This window comes from Lissotriton helveticus, chromosome 7 (assembly GCF_964261635.1).
Source record: "Lissotriton helveticus chromosome 7, aLisHel1.1, whole genome shotgun sequence".
Classification (NCBI taxonomy): domain Eukaryota; kingdom Metazoa; phylum Chordata; class Amphibia; order Caudata; family Salamandridae; genus Lissotriton; species Lissotriton helveticus.
Window position 1 is genome coordinate 1061803132 of NC_136068.1, and position 25393 is coordinate 1061828524.

General features: G+C 42.0%; 1 protein-coding gene across 1 annotated transcript in view; it reads right to left on the reverse strand.

The window, feature by feature from the left end:
* CYTH1 (cytohesin 1) overlaps window positions 1–23831 on the reverse strand; it is an 836242-nt gene extending 812411 nt beyond the window's left edge. The window contains exon 1 of the mRNA XM_078653934.1: window positions 23696–23831. Within this exon, the coding sequence (XP_078510060.1) occupies window positions 23696–23717 (22 nt within the window). The 5' untranslated portion in view covers window positions 23718–23831. The remainder of the gene's footprint in view (window positions 1–23695) is intronic.
* Window positions 23832–25393: the final 1562 nt, after the last annotated feature.

Below are 25393 nucleotides of genomic sequence, written 5' to 3' on the forward strand. Positions count from 1 at the left end.
GTTCCCAAGGCAAGCGCCTTGATGCCTTCGGGTGATACGTGCGCTTTATAAGTCGCAATACATACATTGCAATACATACAGTAGTTTAGGAGGTGGTCACTGTTTCCTTGCACAGTGGATTTTGGCGTGAAAAATCATCAATACCAATGAAAGAAGGAGCAGACCTTCAGATTAGTGTTTGAAGGTGCAGAAAGAAAGCAACTGACATAGATGAGCAAGGGTGGCACTTATGTGCATCTCCGCTCCGTCATTTCCAGGGCAGAATGAAGCCAACGTAACATAATATGGCGCCACACGGTGGAGTGTGGAAGTCCTGCCATGAAAAACGTCCGAACCCAGTCTGGCGCCCCGGAAATACTCTTAAGCTGAGGAATCTGCAGTTAGAAGTACCCATCGAAAGTCAAAGATAGCATGCAATATAATTTTAGTTTAATACAAAAAATACATGCAGTTTCATCTACAACATAGGTCCACATACCGAAAAAACCTCTGCCACAAATGAATGCTTTATGGAATGCAGAAGCTTTTAGCAGTAAATACTCATATGAATTCGGGTTCTGCATGGTGCGCTAATCACCTGGGAGGGTATCCCAGGCGCCCTAGAATGAGAGAGCTGTAATGTCTGAGGGGAGCCTATTTGAAAAGCCATTTTCTCAATTTCCTCCTGATTTCAAGGAGCGAGCTGGCAGCTCAAATAGGAAAGGGGAGCTCGTTCCAGGTCTTGGGGGCGATGTGGGAGAAGGCATTGCCTCCCATTTTCATGCACTGCATGCAGGTGTGTGGGCGAGGAGTTGTTCAGCAGATATGGGGTGACTTAGGAGTGTGGAAGTGGATGTGGTTGTTCAGGTAAGCAGGGTATAAATTGTGGATTGCTTGGAGTTTGAAAGAGGCATGTTTCTGGATGGGGAGTCAGCTGGGGTCTCTGAGGTGTTTGTAGATGTGCACTCAAGGAGAGCGATCAAGTGCGACTTTGGCAGCTCAATTAATTTAAAAATTTCGTTTATTAGTTAATAAAAGCCATAAATATGATAACATTCACAGCATAAAGCACCAATACCCTACATATAAAATAAATAAATACGTACTTCAGGCGATCTAAGCACTGTGTCCCCATCATAGGTGCACTGAGCCAAGTCTAAAAATCATGCACACAATGGGATAATAATATGGGAATTTATTTAGTTTAAAACCATTGGCTTTTCTATATCGTGCATATGCGCACAAGGAGATCTCTAAGAGAACATTATAAAACTCAGAACTAAATATATGATCCTGATCGTGCAGTCTGTGGAGCGTGCAAAGATCCACGTGTAACTGTGCAAAGGGCAAAAACAGTGTAAAATGTTTGAGGTAGAATGGCAGCTTACATCACCTGCTAAGGTTAGTGCATGGCAACATTTGTTCCTATTGTAATGCAAACTTGACGCTACTGTGCAAAAGAGGCATTATCAAGGCTTAACAGTACATTAACGTAATTTGTGCAAAAAGGGCAGATCACTAACAGGGCACTATAAAACTCATAACGTAATGTATGATCCTGAATAAACAAGGATCGTGCTACCGGTGGCGTGTGCAAATATCCACAGGTTACTGTGCAAAGGAGCAAAGACAGTGTAAACATTATAGGGCAGAACGGCAGCCTAACGTCACCTGCTGAGGTTAGGTGCACGACAACATTGTTCATGATGCTTAGTGCTAGTTTGAAGCTACTGTGCAAAAGAGGCATTGTCAAGGATTAACAGAACATTACCGCAGTTTGTGCGAAAAAGGACAAACTTGCTACGTGCACCTATCTGCAGAGGAGGTTTAAGTGCCTAATACAACGAGTAAAATAGCAATGCAGGGGTGACATTTACTAGGCAGTTAGCATAATGCAAGTATTGAGTGTATACCTTTCTTCAAGGATAACATTTCAAACTGTTTGTTAAAAGTTGCTAAAAACTGCACCAGGCAAATGTTCAGCATACATTTCTTTGGATTTAAAGCCTCTATGGCCGCCGCATTGCAGGTTCGAAGGCTATAAACGTCTTGCCCAGCAATGACCTCCGATCTGGCAGCTGAGTTTTGAACCAACTAAAGTCTAATGGTGAGCTTGGCCATGATGCCTACAAAGAGGGCGTTGCCATAATCTAATCTACAAGTGATGAGTGCTTGTGTGAATGTCCTGGGGGTATACAGTTGGAGGCATTTCAAGATTTGTTTGAGCATCTTGAGGGATTTCAAGATTTGTTTGAGCATCTTCTCCTGTATTGAGTTCGCTGGCCATGGAGATTTGGCTGTCAATTATGACACCTAGGTTCCTGGCAGCTTTGGTTGGGATTGGTGCAGGTTCTAGGAGGCCAGGGCCCATAGAGAATTGTGCTTACAGAACAGTACGACTTCAGCTTTGTCGCTATTTAGCTTGAGTCACGTTCTTTTCATCCAGCCTGCTAAGTTGCACATGCACACTAGAAGTTGGATTGTGTGTGTGAAGGGGGGGGGAGAGAGAGAGAGAGAGAGAGAGAGAGAGAGAGAGAGAGAGAGAGAGAGAGAGAGAGAGAGAGAGAGAGAGAGAGAGAGAGAGAGAGAGAGAGAGAGAGAGAGAGAGAGAGAGAGAGAGAGAGAGAGAGAGAAGAGAGAGAGAGAGAGAGAGAGAGAGAGAGAGAGAGAGAGAGAGAGAGAGAGAGAGAGAGAGAGAGAGAGAGAGAGAGAGAGAGAGAGCTCTCCTCTGCGTCTGAGACTATGCTGAGGTTGTGTGACTGTACGATGGAGGTGAGAGGAGTAATGTAGACAATGAAGAGGGTGAAACTCCACAGATCAGTTTGGTGGCGTCTCACTAGAAGGGGGCGAGGATGATAATTTGAGAGCATATGGTGATGAAGGAGTGTATCTATCGTAGGGTGAGGTCCCGGATTCCAGTCTTGTGGAGTCTGTGGATGAGGATAAGGTGTGAGACTGTGTCGAACACTGCAGTGTCTCCCTTTTTGGTGATAATGTATATGTCATTCATGGCTACGAAAAGGGTTATGGTTAGCTCTGTATCCTAACTAAGAGGGGTGGTGAAGGAATTTGGTCCCAAAGTAGCAAGCGAGGCGAGTGTTGATCAGTTTTTCCAGGACTTTGGCAAGGTATAGTTGATGAGAGATGGGGCCTTAGTTCGCCATGGTTATAGGGTCGATCAAAGGTTTCTTGAGGAGTGCTAGTATCATGGCTTGTTTCCAGTTGTCCGGAAAGGTGAAGGTTCAGAATGAGAGGTTTAGAGTTGAGGAGAGCACAGAGCAGATCGGATTCAGTCCTTTCAGGAATGTATTGTTTGCAGGAATTTAACGCAGCATCGGATGTGATGGCTTGCACGGTGTAGGCTGTGTATATGCAGGAGATTTCTACCCAGCATGATAGCCAGGGGCCTGGCGTGGTGCTGTTAGTGAGTCAAGGGGATTGAGAAAAGCAGGATCCGGTTGGGGGCAAAATTGTTATAGCTGGTCCTGATTTTCTCAGAAAAAGTGGATGTTGAGTTTGTTGTATTGTCCTGGAAGGGAGGTGACTCTTTTTGAACTGGCACACAGTTATGTGACTTCCTGGACACTGGCGAAGATCTCTTTGGCAGAGTTCTCACTGTTCTTTATGCAGGACGAGAGGGTTGCATGTTTGGTGGATTTGAGGAATAGAAGATAGACCTGGAGGGCAGACTAGAAGATGGCCCTATCAGTGGCATAGAGGGCGGGTGCCATAATCATTCCAGGTGCTTCCAGTGGTGTTTGCTAACTGGAGTTCTTTGGTGCACCAGCTGGCATGTAGCATGGTTCAGGATTTCGATTGGGGCAAGGTAGTTATCCAGTTGTTGAAGTTGGTGATCCAACTGGTCATCCAGTTTTGACACTGAACCTTTAGTGGACTAAAAGACACATGCTGTAGTCGGAATGTGTCACACTCCCATCCACAGTGCAAGCAGCTTCAATCAGCTCCCATGTCCTGTAACACACAACTCTATATGTGCCAGTCTGTCTCTCTCTTCAGACTTCCAATTATATTTCAGTCTGGTCTCACAAGTTATGGCTCCACACAAACTTCTCATCCCCACTTCTGAGCGTCTGTGCATTGCCAAGGCTCTCTTGAAAAATGACAGCCCGCAGCAGGATACCGGTCTCTAGTCCAGTCCAATTCCTCTCACTGGAACACAAGGAGCTCCTAGTAGGGGTGAGGAAGAACACCCCGCGTTAATTCCACTGACCTACAATGTACAACAGTCTCTCCTTTTGTTATATTCCATATAGGTACCCTAATATAGGCCCAGATAACATTGTAACCCTTCACCTATATTCTCCCCATTACATACATAGCGGTTCTTAGGGACTGACCTTTTAACTAGATACATTGCTACATTCAGAACAAGGGTTTTTCCCAGATTCAAAATCTGATACATTATGCATGAGGATTCTTGGAAGCACAGCAGGACTACCATCTCCTGTATAATATCGATGTACAAAGTTCATTCCCGTCGTCATCCTAGGTCAGACAAAGTAATACAGAGAGGTAGAACCCCTGGGGAGACCAATGGGTATATATACACATCACATCTTTCTAAGACAGGCAGAGGAGACCAGGACTTCCCGCCGACACACTGATGCAAGAAAGTGGGATTCCTGCATGCAGACACTCCAGCTCGTAGTGGTCTTACATCCCTTGCGGGGTGTCCAACCTGAGACCAAGACAGGGTCCCACAGAGTCTCCCTTCAGGTAAAGGGGTTGACTTTATCCTAGAGGGATTCTTGGCCTAACACCTACACACATACTAGGTACACTTACGTACATCTAGTTAGGGAGGCATCGTAGGAGTATGCATCTTTTTTATTACCATGTATATTATATACTTGTATGTATTCATGATTACTGCAAAATGGTAGAATCTACCATCCGTTTACTTTCATAGTGTGTTTAGTCATTTATATCTGTTACTGTCTAATGGTTGTTGAGGCCAGCTATAATACACCAGAATAACAACTGCTCAATAAATACTTATTGAAAACCTCCCAGACCGTTTATTCTGTGTATCTCTCTGAGACTAAGTAAACACAAGTGAATGAGCGAAAAAGTAGTACATTGTTTCCACGGTCCTGAGGGATCAGGGTTGTCATGTTCAATGGTTGCCAAGAACTATTATCTCCTTGGTAAGAGGAGATTCTAGTGGCACTGTGAGCTAGTTGATACAGAATGCCAACATACCCGGTGGGGGTGTTTATAATCAGTTGGACACCAATCCTACAGTGTATGCTGTCCGAATGCGCAGATCCTGTATAGGTTTCATAGGAACTGCACAATACTTCATGGCAAAGTCAACAACATCTCAGTGGCCAGTTCAAGTTGTTAGTATGTTTACATTAGTAACGTTAAAAAAATGTGCTGCCCCTAATAAAATAACCATTTACAATGGTTTCTTCTCATTGAATACCAAGGCTGGTCTCACAAACTGGTGTGGTAACCCAAGATCCCAGACTTCAACAGAGGGCAGGATGAAAATATATCTTTTCCCTCCTCAAATTCCAGCCCTGTCAGTTCCTTTGAAGATCTACTGAAGGACATTCCTTTCTTATCTTTAACTGAGCTTCCCAAGGTGACCATCTCCCCTCCTTTCCACCTCTGCCGACCATCTGCAGCTCTTTGCGGAAAGAACATGCAGGCTGTGCATCTGTGGCTGAGAAACTAAAAACAATCAACGTAAAGACCATAAAGGAAAAATATGCATTGTGAAACCAGTTAGTGGTTTCTTAAATCAGAGTCAAAATACCAACAGAGTCTAGCAGAGAAAAGGAACAATGTGAAAAAGTGGGTCTCCTACAATCACCTTCACATTAGAGGTTTGTAGAACCCTTCAAAAAACCACAAAGTGAATGTTCCACGCCTACATTCTTGCCTACAGAGAGAAGGTGGGGGCATTGTCTCCCTCATTTTCATTTTGCTTGCCAGTAGAGATTTCTATGCCCTGATGTTCAGGGTTTCCCATTCTGAGCTGCTTGGGAGAAATTGTAGCAGGCACTCAATCAGATTAGTGGAGGCTTGGAAGCATGTTTTGAGGACTGCAGGGTGCATGTCCATATAGCATATCTGAATTGGACTGCAAAGTTTGAAAGTTTTGCCTGGAATCATGGGTGTTTAGGAGGCATTTAGAACCGAACAACAACTGGCATCATGGAATTTTTTGTGACTGACTAAGAATGCCTAAGTGCTGACCTTCTGGTTCTACCTTATGAGTCTATGCAAAATACCACAGAAGAGGTATTGTGTCATTTGGGTGTTTGACAACATTATACCACCTACGTGTCTGTTAAACACCTCTTAGGACCAGAAGCCCTTCCTGATTCTCTGCCCCACTCTGTTTTGTAATAAGGAAAGCACACGTGTTACACACAGTGCTATTCCAAATACCGGTGGACCACTGTAGGGTCATCTACAATGACAAAAATGCTTGAGATGCCACCCTCCTTGCGTGACTCCTGTCATATACAAAGGGATTCCTTGTTACACAGATATGTGCCCTACACTTCTTCATCAATCTATCTCCACAATAGGGAGGGAGGGGAGTTTACCTATGACACATAGCACATGCTATGGTTAAGAAATTTCACCACATTGTGTCCTGTTATCCATCTGTTCATTGACCTACAGCAATAGTTTACAACACATCTCAAGATGGCGGCCATTCACATCCCTGGGTGGACCTCTACACACCACTGTTGAGAGCCATTGACATGTGCCCGATACCACTTCCACCACGTCTACCGCTAGTTGGGTGGGTGGTGTGTTCCCCATGAAACAATAAGCATCCTACAGTAAAAGTAATAATACCACATTATATCCAGCTATCGTCCTGTTTATTGACTAACAGTGATGTTCTACAATACATCTCAAGATGGTGGCCACTTTTACCCCTGGGTGTATGCCTCTTCGCACATGCCAGCCTATACAGTGTCTCGAAAACCTCCAACTCACTCCAAGATGGCGGCCGTTTACGCCGCCGGGTGTGTCCCTCCACACTTTCCAGTCCCCTTCGTGACGAGTCTCCTCCTACTTATGCCAGACCACGGAGTAGAAAGCGAGCAACCACACACTTGCTCGTTAACACCCCGATTCCGGCAGTGAGTGGGTAGGTCTTACTGTGTACTTGCCGCTGAGCAACCGCGAGTATCCCGGCTACACTTTTAGCCTCCGCTGCAGTTGCCTCTTTATTGTCCTCCTGCTCCTAGCTTTCCACATTCTTTTATTGCTACTTGTTGATTTTCATGCTGTCTTTATATCCTGCATGACTCCGTTCAAGGACACTAGGTAATTCCAAGTGTCCTTACTGCCAAGAGTTGTTGACAACTGTTACCAACCCTAATGTGGAGAGTTCCATTTTCTGCTACCACGGTGGCTGTCGCACCGTACTTTTTTCTCGAGCCAAATAGCTCATTTTTAACTCACATGGCTTTCACGTTGATTTGAATGGTTTATCACGATGGGTTAATAGCTAGCCATATTACGAGAGGACACTTAAGTTTGTTCATGATTTGTGTTAAACTACCTCAATGATTTATATGTCTAATGCATTATGTTTCGTTTTAATAGGTCGGTCAGTGAATTTCAGGTACCACACTGTAGGTTTTAGGTTTGGTTAATCAGGGTCACATTATCAGACAACCAATCACGGTGTAGATAGCTTTTTAATTAACTCCTGACGAATTGCCACTAGATCAGAGGACTATTCAGGCAAGAAACATGTTGACCACTAGATAGTGCGCCATCCCTGAAACATTATTTCAGTAGTGCGCCACCCCGTTTTTAATCGGATTGGAAGACTCGCTGATTAAAATAATTCTCTGGATTACCTCAATACCCTGTTTTAATACTCACTGTGAGCATTCACCTGCACCACAGCAATCTAGACACCTAGACCCCTCACCCCCATGGCACCCAACAGCAGTTTGTAATAAAAAATCTCCAGCAAAGAGCCCCTCATAGGGAGACAGTCGGGTATTTCAGTGCCGACCTGACGAGGAGCACGCACTATAATGAAGCATGACACCCTGCTGGGTGTGGAGGGTCCTAATTCCAAAAGGAAGAATTCCTCATCCCTCCTCTAACTTTTGGTACTAAAAGACTACCTAGTCCGGCAGTCCTCTCTCGCCTCTAATTTTAGGAACTGCATACCTTCTTGTATTAAACAAAATTATTACCAGTTAATTAAATAAAATAATAAAAAATTATTCAGGGATTGCAAATAACATGCCCTCTTTGCAGAAGCAAATGTATAAACGTAGTCACTTTGTACTTAACCGACTTCATGGTCTATGCTGACTGGTATTGACAACTTGTGTGGCTTTTAAAGTTCTTTGGCTCAATCCCTTCAGTTTGAAATGTTAATAAAGTTATTTCTTAATATAATTCCAGTTTTTGCAGTTGTTATGTCAGATTCAGAAGCATAAACTGCCTGAGCAAAAAACATGTTAAAGTTAGGGTAGCACTAGTTTACACAGAAGCCACTCGGTCATCAACTGGACTTTCTTTGCTCTATGCCGTACACATCTACGTCAAAGCATTTGGGAACTACGACACAGACTAGAATAGGTTGGTGTCTCCATCAGTCCCCAAGAATTCGAAGCCTGGTGGTAAAGTCTTATGGTCATAGATGCTCTCTGGCCACACACAGGGGCACAGCCTATTACAATTTTGACTAACCTTGGAATTGCCACGAGTAAGACACTATTGCCCCTTCAGCTTTTTTTGCAGCAAAAAGGCTTTTGGGGATGGTGGATCGAAGGGAAGTCCATCCCCCCAGAGCAATGGGGGGATGTAGGCACGGTCGAGATGACTATGCTTCTTTGGGCTATAGCCAGAAAAGGATGGTATGGTAAAGGAGGAATGAGGTGGAGAGAGCTGTTATCCAAACTGCATAAGTTAATGTGCACTGCTATTTGCCTGGACATAGTGCTAATACACCTAGGGGAGAACTATATGGTAATACACCTACGGGAGAACTATATGGTAATCAAAAAAGGTCCAGCACTATAGTGAACCATAAAACATGGTTTTAAGGATATTAAAGCCCAATGGTCTGGTATGAGGAGGTCAAGTTTTTTTTATCGGTGATGGTGTTCATCATTAGGAAGAATGGTATGATAGTTCAGTTTTCAGGAAGGAAACAGAGTACCAAATTCAACTGGTCTCTAGGGGGAAAAATGTTGGAAGTGGCAAATGAATATACCTATTTAGGTCGAATCTTCACCAAGTTTCTACAAAATAGGCTCCATACACCGAATTTGACTCGTAAATCTGACGTTCATGTGGGAGCACTTTCACGGTTATATGCTGCAACTGGACAAAGACACTTTTCTTCTCTGCTTCAGATATACAGCACCAAGATTCCACCAGTGCTGTCATATGCTCTCGAATACATCCCAATAAGCCAATGGAACTTTCTAGACCTAAAAGAAGGGAAGATCTTACGGAAGCTAACAAAGCTGTCTCCGCCTCGAGTTCTCATTAACCAGCTCATATGCCATAATGCCAGAGGAATTGCCAATATCATCAGGTGGGCATACAACCTCCTCCATAAGGAAGAAGGAACCCTTCGATCTCTACTTAAAATAGAAACATTTGAAAAATAATCTTCGAAACATATATTCTCAAAGAATGTTTTAACTGCTTTTAAGCTATCTAATGTTAATATTAATTTGTTACAGTCATGGACACCTTCTCAGTTGAAGCTCTTTTTAAAACATTTTACTCCAAGACTCAGTTTTGATCTTGACTCTCAGCACTGCACTAAATTGTCTTTATATAAACATTTCGCAGAATCTATAGCCTCTAAGAAAACACAACAGTATATTAATTTTAATTTAAAGCATGGGGTCAGGAGATCGCTTGTGCTGCTCCGATTTGGGATACTTCCTGTAAAAACAGTTACATATAGGTGGCATTCAAAAGAAAAATCAAGTATTATCTGTAATCTGTGTAATGGTGGGGAGCAGGACTTGGAACATTTGTTGTTCATTTGCCCGAATGTGACAGTGGTAAAGGCAAGAAAAAGGTTTTTACAACCAATTTATACAAAATGTAGAATTAACTCTGTACAGGAATTGATCATACTATGTAAGGCTCCGCCAAACGAATTTGTCTGCTACAATTTTTTCAATTTTTAAAACCCTTTTTAACTTTGTATTAGAATGAAAACCTCTCTTTTAACAAAACGGTTTAAAATGTTATATTATTTACTGAATATTTGTGGTTCTCAGTGGAGAACTAAATCAAATAAAATAAACTTGAACTTGAACGTGAACATATGGAGTTGGATCTGCTGGAGTTGAGGGAGTTCTTATTCTGGACAGGTTTAAATCACTAAAGTTTGTGGGGGGTAGAAAACAGTTGAGTGCCTTTTTCTGGTGGCAGTTGCCCACAAGTTTGCAGGCTTTCAATAAGGTTATTTTGGTTAACATAGGCTAATCAGACTGATAAATGAGGGGGTCAACAAGCCCACACAGGAAGTCCTGGAGTTTAAAGGTTACCTTATAGGATTATCAAGTTCAGCACATGTTAATTTGTTTACTGTTAAGTGGGAAGAGAAGTTTAATGTGAAACAATCAGAGAAGTGCAAAATGTCATGATATAAAATGGTTGAGCGGTATGTATGTAGGGCGGGTTTTATGGGTGGGGGGCGAAGGAGTGTAGGCTACTAAATGTATAGTGAGGTTTTAGTTCTATAAGGCGTTAATCCGAGGTTGTTTATGTGATACACACCTGTTTCAATAAAGGGGCCTTTTCCACACTACAATAAGTCAGTGGTCTATGATGTACCCATTTCACCCTATAGGACTTTGAGGGTCGACGGACCGAATGGAAGTCTGTCCCACGGGAACATTGATGGGGATGTAGGCACAGTCTATATGACTGTGTTACTATGGGCTGCATCTGGCAAAGGATGTAGCCCAACCTGTATTTAACATGCCTTTTCAGGGCTGCCACTCACCATTTTATGGTAGGTGTACACAGTGGCAGACCTCTGTTGTGCAGCAAAATGTTTCTCTCACTCCTTTTTTATCAGCTTGGGGAAGCTAAAGGTGATTTATTAGAGTTATTTATGGCAGGCTAGATGCAGCAGGTGAGTAAAGGGCAGGAAATTGTATTTGTTTGTCGCTTTGAGACAGGTGGTGGGAGGGGTGGTCGGCCCACAAGTTTGCAGGCCTTTACTTGAGGTTATTTTGATTAACAAAGGCTTATTAGGCGGATAAGGGAGGGGGTCAACAAGCCCACACAGAAAGTCCTGGAGTTTAAATGTTACATCGTAGGATTTTCAAGGCCAGCACATGTAATCTATTCACTAATAAGTGCAATAGGTCATGATATAAAGATGTTGAGGGGTATGTATGCAGGTGGGGTTTGGGGTTAAGGAGTGTAGGTTAATAAATGTAAAGTGAGGTTTTAGTTCTGTAAGGTGTTAGGCCAAGGTTATTTATGTTATACACACCCGTTTCAATTAAGCGACCTTTTCCACACAACAAAGAGCCAGTTGTCTATGATATGCCCATTTCACCCAATGTTTAGAGCAGTGAGATCCCGACAACATAAACTCTAAAACTCCTAATCCAAAACACTACCCCTCCCACTGGTTTTACCGGGCAAGTTTCCAGGTGCTGTTCTAATTTGGTTCATCTATTTGTCCTTTCACAACTTGGATACGGTCTGGGTGATGACAAAGGTCCTGATTACAAGCTGCTGATTCAATTGTGATCCTTGTGCAAACGGGACTTTGAGCAGGAATCCGACTTCCATTAATTATTGGCCCCCATTTTTTTTCTAAAGACAGATTGCAGCAAGCCAAAGCAGCTGAAATTTATCAGGGAAAAAAAACACCTTCTCCCCAAAAATTTTCAAAACATGCAGAATTCCGTTTTTTAAATACCAATTTCGCTTGCTATTCATCATTTCCAAGTACGACATTTGGAATAGGAGATATTTACCATGCACAGTAAATACCTTGCCCCGGTGTTAATGGCATTTACCAGCAATGGTAATGCCTCACTTTTCGTACTTACTCCGAATAGTTTTTTAATATCAACTTTCTTCCCACAACCCATATTGGGAAATAATCTTTTGTACATGCTACCTGTAACACATGGTGCAATGTGGTGTTCATGAAAAGTTTAAGATTGAGAGCATTGAGGTGTAAGTTCTCCAAAGTAGTGGAACTTTCATACATTTCCAACCTTAGGTGCAGCTGGACATGTGCAGTCTCCCTCACTTGAGGACTTACATGTAATGTAGAACAAGCATTGGCAAAGCCAATAGGTCTCGCCTTTGAGACTATTGGCTCTGCAATTGCCTTTTCTTCCTGCTGTAAAGCATGGGCACTGTCATTTTTTATTATGATTTGTAGCCATGCTGTATTTCAGCGCTGTTGTTGTGCAACATGGCTAAAAATAATAATGTTAAAAAGGAGTATGATGCATCCAGCACTAATGCACTTTAATAATAAAAAAAAGGAGTATTAGCCCTGGCTACATCATAGCGCTTTAAAAAATTAGTTATAGTCATACTGCATGGCTAACAAACATTGCAAAAGTCAATAGCTCTCATAGGCGAGACCTATTTCGGACTGACCACGAGCCACTGTAGGGGGTTCATAATGAAGAAATTGGAACCTGCATGGTTTCGAGACTGTACGCAGTTAAGAAAGCAGAACGTGCATGGGTACTAGCCTGTTCATTGTGAAAAAAACAGAAAACCCACAGAACGAATACGAGAATATTCACAGTGAAATAAGCAGAGTGAGCATAGGTGCGAGACTTAACAGTGAAGAACGTGGAATGTGCACATGCACTGCTCGAGGAGAAAAGAAGCGGAAAGTGCACAAGTACAAAGACTATCATTTTCGTTGCACTCTTGATATGAAGGAGTATGCTTTTACACATACAAATGTCAAATGATTAATTCGCAATGTTGATGAGAGCAGATATAATCACCAACAGAGTCTTAATGTTCTGCCCTCCTGAATCACGCTGAGTATTCGTGTAGGATGCTCACATAGGGCATCTGTTCTAACACTCTATTTCGATGTTTTCATTTGCCAGAAACATGTTTGACCACCCGTAGCAGCCCATATTCTTTGCACGGCTATGAAGACCCCCGGGCTCTGCCTTTATTTTCTTCTCTTAAGAGGTAACATTTACCTGCAATAGCCCAGGGGCGGTGACAGACCTTGATTTCTTTTTGTAAATATGACTTGTGATTTAGTATGACATTGACACCTTGAGGCTGTGAGTTACAAAGTAGTTTCTGTGTTGCACTGCACAGTTATTCTACTGTACGACTGTGCAAGTTTAAAGGTGTTTGCGAGCAATATAAATAAATAAATAAATAAATAAATGTCGGAATTTGTAAAGCGCACAGCTACCTCCACCGGAGGTGTCCCGGCGCTGTCCGTATACCGCTTAGGAACCCTTCCTGGCTTTCCTGGGAATTGTCCACTCCTGGGCACCCCCAGGTGCAGCCAGGCATCCCAGCGCTTTTGGGGCCGTTGTGGAGACTAAGCAAGCTATTGCCCAGAGTTGCAGCGTGGGACCCATGATCAGAACAGGCACTGAGGCGAGAATATCCAGTCAGGGGAATTAATGAGCCGGAGACTCGCCGAGGCGGGAATCGAACCCTGGTCCCTGGCCAGAGCTCTGCATCAAGGTCTGCCTGCTCTAACCATTGAGCCACACTTCTCCATATTGCTCTTGACGGAGTTCGCAGCCAAATGTAGCCCAGAGGGCTGTACATTTCAAGGTCACTGAGGTGCAGTCAGCCGAGAGCCAAGATATAGGATTTTCTGAAGCAGTGATTTCAAGGGATTCATGCAAATGTAAAGTATATTTTATTAAGTGCAGAACATAGTTGTTATGTGAGCAGGCCATCCTTCATGATGGACTCACGATAAAGACCAGGCAGAAATTTGCATTACATTGACATAATCACACGCGATTTCTGGAATGTCGTATTATGCGAATTAAGCATATTTCGCACAGGCTCTAGCTAGGACCGAGGGTGTGAAGTATTGTAGGAGGAAACCCTATGGGCCTCTTCCCCAAAACGTGGGTCATTCCTCTTGTAACTTTTTCTTCCTGGGCTCCCCCACACACTAGATCCAGTTCTTTGGGCTTGATGTTAGTTTAGTTTATACCACTCTAACTACCTACTAGACTGACAATTACTGAGTGTTGATCCAGACCAGTCTTTTTATGTCATATTCTTGATAGTGACCAGAAGACACTCCAGCCTTGTCTGGGCGCTGCTCACAGTGCAATCATGGACCAAAGAACTGACAATGAGTGGGCCCAGGAAAGCTTGCACGCACAACATGCCTGAACCGGGTACCTACCCCCAATCTACGACAACCACTGGAGATTAGCTGAGTCACCATTGACAGAGTTTCTCTAACCTTCAGATGGAGTGATCGTCCAACAGAAAGAGGAGTCTCTTTTGGCAGCTTTTGTGGCTTGATTGCCATTGTGGATGCGGGGCAGAGCCCTAAAAAAAAAAATCACTAGAAAAGAAAGCGTCTACTAAATTAATACTATTCACATATTGTACAAAATGATGGTCCCCTTAGCTGCTGTGAAAAGACTAACCAAGAACAAACATTTGCAAAAAAAAAGCATGGCACGTTGTGTTTAATTAGTAACCTGATCCACAACAGGAATTCAGCTGCCTTTGCAAAAAAAAAAAAAAACACGGCGTGTTTTAATTAGTAACCTAATCCACGACAGGAATGCAGCTGTCACCCTGCGCTGCTGCTCGCTCCTGAGAGCAAAAGGCAGTGGAAGTGAACATTAAAAAAGAGGTGGGACATGCGCCCGCCTTTAGCGTGCTTTCATTATTGAAAGACACATGCAAAAGCCAATCCTATGTGTGGGAGGAGTCAGACCAACACGGAGTAAACACAAGAAGCTTCGCAGAGCAGTGCATGCACGCTGTTTGAAGCTCGACCTAAAAAGTGTGCCACCCCCGGAGCTACAGAGTCAAACCATGGTGCCATGAGCAATGCTGCAACTCTAAATAACTCAAGCGTTTATTGTCTTATATTGCCACAAGTTTGTGGGAGGAATAAAAGGTGCAGTTTCTATGCTAAGTGTGCTTGGAGGTTAGATATATTATACAGATTATTCCAAGCACACAGAACTACACAAGTTGTACATTACTAGACGAAAGATTCATCTGCCATCTAGATTTTTACCAACATTTCTGACGATCTGTGCCTTCCCTTTTGGACCTCCGCTGGGAAATCTGTTCTGTGCATCTTTTGCCAATTTATGTGTTTCAATTAATGGGACAATTCTCCATATGGGAAATGGAATGCCGTAAGCAAAAGGGATGGCTCAGAGTAAAATTTCTCTAGAGTTATGCGTTTCTTTTCTCTAAATCCACAGCAAAAATCTAAATCTGAGGGTCCACAGCAAAAATCTAAATCGGAGGCCTAGAAACAAAGTTAGAACTAGATCTCCCTAGATGTTCCCTTGTATTATTCTCTTTTCTGCAGCAGTCAATAATGGTGTAGATGCTGAAAGACAGTTAAAATTCATAAACCTACATCAGAAATATTGTAAACTTGTTTCAGCAGCAAATTGTATGCAGTAAAAAGTATGCCTTTTCTCCAGGCTCTCAAGTAAATCCATGAAGGTTAGACTTCTACACACAAGTTCACATCTTGGGATCTTGCTCCAATTGTTAAGAGTCTGTCGAGATGTACATGTAAAAATATATTTTTTTAGCATAAAACAATGAACTACTTAACAGGTTTTCAATGCAGAAACATTATAGCAGCATAGAGGTTAGCTTTTTAAGAAATGCATGAACTCTGCCAGGACCTGGGCAGACTTGTTATCACTGATGGAAATCAACTACTCACTGATGCAGCAGAAGAGTTGCCTCCTTGTAACAAGAATGTACTAGAAGTGTGACCAGGAGCTGCGAAGACTTTACTGTATGATTGAATAGCTCCAGAACTAGGGGAGAGGAATAGGTCTCACTCTTTCTAAGACACTGAGCAAAACCAGCCAGGGATCCAACTTTGACTAAGATCAGAGAAGTGAGAAGCATACACAATAATAGTGTTGGATGTGTGGGTACCACGCAGTGCATTAAAACCTCTCAAAATTGTTTTGCATGCCAATGACTGCATCTTTAGGTGAGTGAAACACACCTGCTTTGAATTCAACCTCCTCCTAGTAAGGGGAATGAGAGCAATTCAAAGCCAAGTGTGAATGTAGCATGCCAGCGTCCTACCTCCTACACCTAGAAAACTACATCTTGTAAGAAACATTGAAGAACGTCCCTAGATAATGTCTGCCTGTGCCATCTATGAATTGCCAAGGGTATCTTAAGCATGGAGCCCCACAGTGCTGCACTGGTCCAAGAGGGGCAAGCGCTAACATGAAACTTTAAGTGAATGACATTCATCTGTGCAAAAACTGAAGTTCTGAGAGCTTTCTGTAGAAGTTCATACTTCTTTGTCACGTGGACTCCGCTTTCTCGGAGGGCTTGTACTTGCAAAGGTATTTGAAGGAGAGAAAACGTAATCCTACAGTTCAAAGGAGTTCTCCAGGGCAACTTCCTTTTACAAATCAGATATTTAGTTCTAGCTTTTTTACATTCATGCTAGTTAGCCTGCCCCAGTTTTGGCTCCCCCAGTAAGCAGTTAAAAATATTGTATCGTTTAGTTTAATTTGATATATTTGTTTAGATATATTTTTATTGATTTTCATATTCATGCATACATATATAAATCAACATCACTTATTCACAGCATCTGGCCAGCAGCTTGAATCATATATATCAAAGTAATGCTGTTTAGAAAAGGGTGGTGCATGCATCATCTTTTCCAATTCAATTAAACAAGAATCAAAGTTAACACCCCTCCCCCCATACCATTCGAAGAGACATTTTTCTGACAATTTATGCATTGCAAATTTGGGACAATTTGCATAGGCCAGTATAAAGATCGGTGATGCTAGACAATACATACATGTATAGTTGTAATTCATGTGGATGGTTATCTCGGCCCAGTGGCGTTTATTGTAGAGCTTCCAGTCAACTATCTGCTGTGCCACTCTGTGAGTAACATACTATAAGGCAAGTCACCCATGGGCTTTTCATGGTGGAAGGTGGTCGAATTATAATTCAATGACAGTGAGGAAACCCTGACAGACATTAATCGGGTGCCCCTTTGTTCCCTGACCCGAGAGCTTGCAGCACGTAGATCTCCGCCAAAGACCATTTGTACATATCTTTCAGCCATGGTGCACGCCCTGGAGCTACATGTCCCTTCCAGCAAATTGCATAATTTTCTTTTAGCCAAGACTAGAGCTAGGTATAACAGAAGGTTTCACAAAATGAAATTGGAGCTGTGGCGGGATTATCATTTTAATGAAGGCCACTCTCCCAGTAGGATAGAGGAGTTTCACTTGGTTTATGGATAAAGCATATAAACATAATTCAGGTTTACTAAACCACAAAACTTCAATTTATGGAGGAAAGATAAAGTCTATGCACCTTATATTTTGCATAAATACACATACAAATATAAAACTCTTCATCCTAGTTAATTAAAAAATGTAAAGTGTTTTAAAAAAAAAATGTGAAGTGCAGCTACGGTTTGCAAACATTTGCAAGTACATGCAAATTGAAATACAACACTTATTCTTGGACAACAGCAATTTTAATGGTATCCTTAGTTGCCAGTAAACTTCCATTTACTGCAGGACATTTACTCTGAAATAGCACACTTAATGAAATGTCATCTTCCCAGAAAATTATTTATTATCCCTGTCCTTAAAAAGGCTGGTTTTAGGAGGGTTAAACCAGCTTTTATCTTTTACAACTTCTTTCTACAGATACTGTTTTGTACACTCTTACTTTGTAAGGGCAGCCCTAAGACTCAGGTCAGTTGTTATTAATTTCTGCACTGTAATCTATGTATTTTAGTTATCAACCCAGTGTAATTTGATGTGTTAACAGTTGTTAATATGTATTGTGGAACACGTTTTTAATCATGTTTGTTTGACTTTTATGGTTTTACTCATAAAACCGAATAAAGTTTGTTGATTATGATGAAATCTCATTGAACGTTTTGCACTGCTGAATTCACTCTGTCTTTGAAAGTATTCAAAATAATTATGATTTATCTAAATATTTGCATCGAGCAATATATGATGTGCCAATTCAGATTCAGCACAGAATAGCCTACAAAGCAGGATCTCTATCATTATACCTGTACACGCTACCTCAGTCTCCAAGGTTGGTGTTATGCCTAATCTCAACTGTAAGAAACTATTCCTTTCACTTGGTGTGTGGAGCTCAGGGTCATAGCCATTCATAGTCTTGTATCACAATAGGTAACAGTCACTCCATTATTTTTTATCTGATTTCAGTATCATTTTTTAAACAAGCATTAATGTATTGCATCCCTTACTGCGTTTTTAAAATCAGAATATGATTCACTCCTGGGAACAAAGCATGTATCTAAATCAATTCCTACAAGCCAGCCTTCACAAGCTGATTTTGGATGTAAATACGCCTTAGCAATACTGAATAAAGTTCAACAGCTTTGCACAATCATGTGTCAATATAAAGTTTCAAAATAAGTGGTTACTGTTTTTAAGAGTCTATAAAACATTGGATTGGCTCTATGACCGAGGTTGTACACATGGATAAATGGTATTGATATGCTCCGTATATCATACAGGCCTACTTCAAGAGATGAATTTCCAAGCTATATACATCTAGAATTAAAATCTCAAGAGGCATATGAAAGCACAGAGGGAGGAACATCTTTAAGAGAAAAGCTTATTCATTTGTCACAAAATTCCACTGTCATAGAGTCATTTCCGCTCTTTTTAACTTAGAAGTATCCTCTAGAAATACCACCTACATTGGCGTATTAGATTATGTGGTCAAATTAACAAGAATGGCATGAGGGCTAACATAAAACAATTCTGATATCAGATAGCTACATTTCTTTTTTTGGTTAACTAGTAAACCATAAAAGATATAGAACATAACAGTTGTACAAAGCAGATTCAATATATAAAAATCATAAAAACATTCATTTTTCAATAGTTAATAAATAAAAGTAAAATGCATCTTCATAACCACATAAAAACAAGGACGTAATTCTTTTTAAAAAAAGGGGCATGTATCACTGCCAAGCTTCTCGTATCGTTACTACACAACTTTAGAAGTGCCCCATACAAACATATGTGTAAGCATCTCCCAACATGGTCAAAAAAAGCATAGCCGGCTTCACTTGGAGAAATGTTGCCTCCTTTAGAATAGAGGTCAGATATATTTTCCTTGGTAGAATGTAATGACCACAAAACATGACAACATGTAACACAGTCTGTTCGGAAGAGACATCACATCCACACTGCCGTAAATGGCTGTCTGCAGCCCATCCTTTAGGGAAGCTAACCATTGGCAAAAATGCATTCATCCTGAGTCTGAGAAGATGACAATGACAGATTGTATTCACCCAGCTTAAATATGGGGCCATGGAGTGGACTGTCTGTGTCACAAAATATGCCGGCACTGATGGTTTACGAGATTCTGGTTCCTCTCAATTGACATTGGGAAGTGATATTTAACCCATTGACAATCTTGTTTGGTGATGCTTTTTGGGTGCGTGAACAAACAAGGGCGACCATAAGAATTAAAAGCAGACTTTATATAATCTAATTCTGATGTCAGTTTAAATTGCTCATTAATCTGCTGAACTTTAAAAAAAAATTTAAATTAGTAGATCACAAAGCTAGAATTCTCCTCGTATGTAAGGAAGCTCTTAGCTAGATCTAAAGATAGTGATCAATGTTGATTGCCTTATTGTCGCCAACAGTACACAGGCGTTTTTGCCAGTCTATCATTTGATTGTTTAGCAAAATGGTCAAAGGATTCCACTGATCACAAATTAACTGTATTTGAAGTCTTTGATTTCAACTTAGCTTTTTTAACTTTTAAATCTCTTTTTGTTTAAATCTCTCCTATTTTCTGATTCAACATTTAGGTCATATTTCATTTAAAAAACGTACTATTTGTACAACCTTTGGCTGACCCTTTCATCTCTTGAATAGACTTCACAGTGCTTGTTGATAAATGCCTCCGAATTCCCCTTGGTGTGGTTTTAAATAAGGAGAGAATTAATATAACTAGAGGACCGGTCTCATTTCGGACTGTAAAGAGCTAAATGTAAGGCAGTGTGAGACCTGTTTAGATATATCAAGCCTGTAGTTTCTCTCACATAACCCACGAGAGCTGGTTACATGCAAGTTTAGAGGTTTCCCCAATGGAGGATGGCTCCTTTTGTTCATCTGGTCCAGGAAGGGAACAGTATTTCTTACAAATAGTGTACAGCTGTGCTTCAATCTAAGTGATTCGAGAGACTTTAAAGTAACAGCAAGGAGAACTGGGCAGTGTCTGACAAATACAGTGGAAGGCTGAATATAAATATGATCTGACTTGGATATAAAGCAGTGCTTTGTAGAAGTGAATCAAAACTGCCCTTAAATAAGACATCGAGAAGATACGACAAGGTACATGACAGTTAAATCCCTTCATTAGTGGGGCTTTGTCTGTGCTTAAAATACAAACTTGAAATACGAGTGCTGGCTAATCCAACCATTGAAAGGTGGATAAAGTTAAGCAGTCAACATCAGGCAAAGTGAGATACCAAGTCTTGACGCCAGTTGTATTGGAAAGGGAACACCTACGTGCAGAGTTGTAGGCAATATTGAAAACATATTAATATATCACCCTACTTCATGATATCCAGCACCCTAAGCAGTACAACATACTGGGAAGGGCTAACCATGAAAAGGAGTAACTCAGTACCTTAAAATACAATAAAAATGTACTCGAGGTCAGAACGATTGTCAATAGTGCTTTAAAAGTAGCAACTTTATTGGCAGAAAACAGCACAGCAAGTGACGAAAACAAACAAATGTGGCCTTATACCATAAATACTGCACACAGAGCATCTTCAAAGCACTAATGAATGTACATGAATCAAATAGCAACCTGCTATTATTTACAACCTCATACACATAAAAACAGCTGTGGCATCTGTGGTTCTCACTCATAAGGACTACAGAAGCAGCTGCACACAATGCAGTGCTGTCTAGTAAGTTCAGTCCTCTACCAGTAGTGCACGTGCTACAAACAATATAGAGTCTTGTGCCCATCATTTCACTAGGAAATGCATACACACTTGCACTGGTGTCTATGGATCTCACTCCTTTATCACCCTGGCAACGCCTGCATATGCTACTATGATATAAGGAACTGTTGCTTCACGTATACTCTGGCCCACCCTATAAGCACTCTGCCACTGACTGCACACCATGGAGTGATATTCGTGCATGCTGTTCTTAAACTCACATATATTGCCAACAGATATGGCTACTACTTTTTTGGCCAAGTCCTTCTTTTCAGATCTGGATGCATGCAGTGCACTGTTAAGAAACAATCCAGTGTATGTTTTTTCCATCACTACACTGGCAAAGGTCTCATGCGCTGCCATCAGACAACCTGTTCAGTCCCTCTATTTGCCTCACCAGCCACCACCACTGCCACCACATCCCAGTGCATGGAGGCCCTCTGGAATATTTAGTGAACAAAATCTACACAAAAGTATACACTAAACAAATAGAAACGTATCCGCTTCAGTCCCAACTTTTGCCACCAGTGTCAACGATATATGTACCCATGATTAACATCCTTGACGTTTGCTCAGTTGACTGGTCTGCCAAATTGGGAGAGACTCTATTATGAGTGGATAAAGTGGAAAATCTGGGTTTCTCAACAACTGAATAGCATCTTCCCCACAACTCAACGAACTGGAGAAACAGTTTAATTTCCAATTAAAAAGTCAAAGTAACAATACATTTTTTAATATCACGGCAGAAAAGCAGTTTATCAAGTTCTAGTAATATGTTTACTAAGCAATGGAAATGCTAAGTAGATCTGCCGACTAATCAAATACATACTCGAAGGAATTTCATCTTCCACAAAAAAAAGCCTGCACTTAAGGCTCTTTAGTGGTACCCAATAGAAAATGCATCTTTCCTTAGAACAATAAACAAATGTAAATGATGGGACCTCGTCATACTAAATACCAACCAAATATTAAAGGGGATTAAGAGAAGGATTGACAATTGCTTGCCATTGTTGTCTGAAACAATATCTGGCAGACTTCCCCTCTCACTCCTCTGGAATACTCACTCAAATTTCAGGTAACGAACTTAAAAAAAAGAGCTGAGAATGCACCTGTTCTAACAAGGGTTTCGTAAACACATGGGAACATGCATTTACTCGTGTTTGCCGTGCTTTTCCATTCTTATAAGCAGCAACACTTTAAAGCAGCCTTGGTGTTGCAATGGTACTACATTAATATTTAAAATAACATCACCTTCATACATGATTTACCCAAATCGCACTCAACGCTTTTTACCACATATCCATCAAGTCACTTTACGATCAAAAACACAAGGCTTCATTCCTTGAGTTGCACAACTATGGCTAAACCCACATACACACTGACACTCCCAAATCTGCATGTAGTTGAACGGCAGAGTCTTCATACAAGAATCTGTAGCCATTCAGGTAGGAGGTAAGTTCTTTATTTCATGTTAGGCCCTTAGGTTTCAGCAAAAGCAGGTATTCCTGTCAGGGCTCCATACTCCCTCCATCTATCTATCTCGTTGATTCCACTGCCAACTGCACACAGATATTCTAACACATCATTCGCTCAGCATCTCAGATATCTATAGGGCATAGGGGCACACCGGAAGCTACACATGTTATGTTATGTTATGTTAGCTGCTTTTGTACCGCGCACAGCTGCCCCAGCTGCCATTCTAGGTGTTGCACCCTGCTGAGGGCATTCCCTTACCCTTACTCCACAGGAGGGCAGCACTCCTCTAACTTCTTTCTGCAACCTTTCAATGCTGCATCTCATCACCAATCCATCACTGCCTAACTAACCACTCTGTTTTCACCCCCCTCCCCAGCCACATCATCTTAACTGCATTTCCCATATTTAAAGTCCCTTTCCGTAGAAGACTATCTTCAGCACATGCTCCCATCGAATGGTTCCCCCACACTGCTTGTCCTGCACGACTGTCACCGATTGCTGTATAGCTTAAGTGTCAGCTCACCACAAGCGTGGCATCGCTCTGTCCTTTCTTCGTCAGTTTCCTGCAACCCCACGGATGCACGCCACCCCTCCGGCTTCCTATTATCTTGTGGCTCCATGTCCTAGTCACTCCATGTCACAACAACATATGGCTGAAGCTTCCATATAGTAACCCTCATTAGGTCCGAGCCCTTGGCTGCAGGTCACACCCACTGTAAACCTTCCTCGTTGCATACAAATAGTTTACCTTCATTTGGAGGGTCGAAACCCTCGTGTTTTCATCAAAGGCAGGTTGCTGTCGCCACCCTCTATACTGCTCCTCCCGTCAAATGCATTTTAACATAAAGTTGAAGGTGAACTGGGTTTATATTTCAGAGTATCATATCTCATTAGAACTTTGACAGGTTTAAGCTGCTATAATAGCGGAATGTCTACCATTTTAATGCTCTCATTAATGTCTCTCTTACTGCATGAGTTCACTCCCCAAGCTTTGTGCACGTGCCAGCGAAACTGAGGGGTACTCACCCGGCTCCCCTTCGGCTTCCATCCTCCTTGCCGCCGGGGACAGCCACTGCAGTATCCTAGAACCCCTCGCGAGCTCCGGTCAATTCACGCCCAGGGGAAACGTCACCCTTCAACAATCACGCCCCTGCCACACTGTCAACCGCCCCTGAAACTCTAAGAAACATCTGCATTGACGTCAGCAGCAGCCTAAACCCCATCCATCACCGTGCATTCAGCCCTTCAACTGCATGTCACTTAGAATTGACTCCGCCCTGTTCTCCCTGCCCTGGTTCTAAACACCGCCCCTACGGACGTCACCCTGCTGTGTGCTTCTTCATGCTGGCTCACGCCCACCTAGGCACCTCCTCCAATCCACGGACTGCTCTTTTCTTTTTTCACAAAATCTTTATTGCAAACTAACATTAACAGTCGCCCAAAATACGGTACGAGAGCGACGACGCACCATGCAGCACATTCACCTTTAATGCAAAAATTACTTTATCGACAATAAACATCAGTTGAATTATTGAATGTAGAGACTTGGTGTGTTGAATACTCCAATTTCTACACCCGCGCTGTAGTTAATACAGATGATACTTTTTTTGTTGTTGTCGCTAGTTTTTGTGTAATTTTATATAGGTCAACATTCCGGAACAGAGGAGAGATAGGTTTAGGAAAAGGGGAAATGTAATTTCCTCATGAAGGTGCATTTAACGTTTTAAAGGGGGAGAATGTGACACATAGCTGCCAACTTTCCAGATTGCTTATGTGTGACATTTCCATGGTTTCAGTGGACCTATGAGTGGCATAATGGTGCCAAATGTGTGACTCTTTATCTCGAGTAGAATCAAGCAATGAAGTTCAGAGAACGGTATAAATGTCAGAAATCACACCCTTTTGAGCATCGATAAACACTAACAGATCTTTACCCCTCTTCCACACTCTGACAGACATTGCTCATCTTTTGTCTGTGCTCTGCTGCTGAACTCACAAGTGCCACCACAATTAAGTCCTCCCTGCAGTACAGAGGCCCAACTAGAGCCAAATTTCGGGGAGGTGGGCTACTAACAATTTCAGGAGGGGGGGATTCTGATTCTTCCAGCAATATGCAGAGTGGAGATGCAGGCGCTCTAAGGGGCGAAAACACAACAAAGCCTCGTTAACAAATAAATGGTCTTTTAAAGACCTGTGAAGTACTCGGGTGCGGCTGTGTGTGGGCCCGGGAAGCTGTCTCAGCCGGGCTGACACACATGACGGGGGCCTGAAGCCCTTTGAACCCAATGGGCTCGCGCGCCTACTGCAGTTCCAGGCTGAGTTAGAGAGCGTCTTTGATCCGTGTTCCTGGTAATGAGCTCTCTGGCAATGGTTCTGTATAGGCTGTAGTTGCCCACTGCTCGCCATTTCACAGTGCTCTGATGCATGGCATGGGTGAAAATTCAGGACGGTGAGTGTAAAAATTCAGGACAAAGGGCCAACATTCAGGACAAAATTTCAGGACACAAAGTCAACAATTCAGTACAACAATTCAGGACAGAAGGTCAAAATTCAGGACAAATATTTGTGACAAAACATACGTTTTACAGACTTATCAGAGGAGGTCGCACACTTGTATATAAGTAAGTAAATAGACAACTAAAATTAATACAATTCAAAATAAGTTTATATTAGTTTGAGACAATCGTGCACTTCACAGTTTTTCAGCATGCACACAGATTTGCA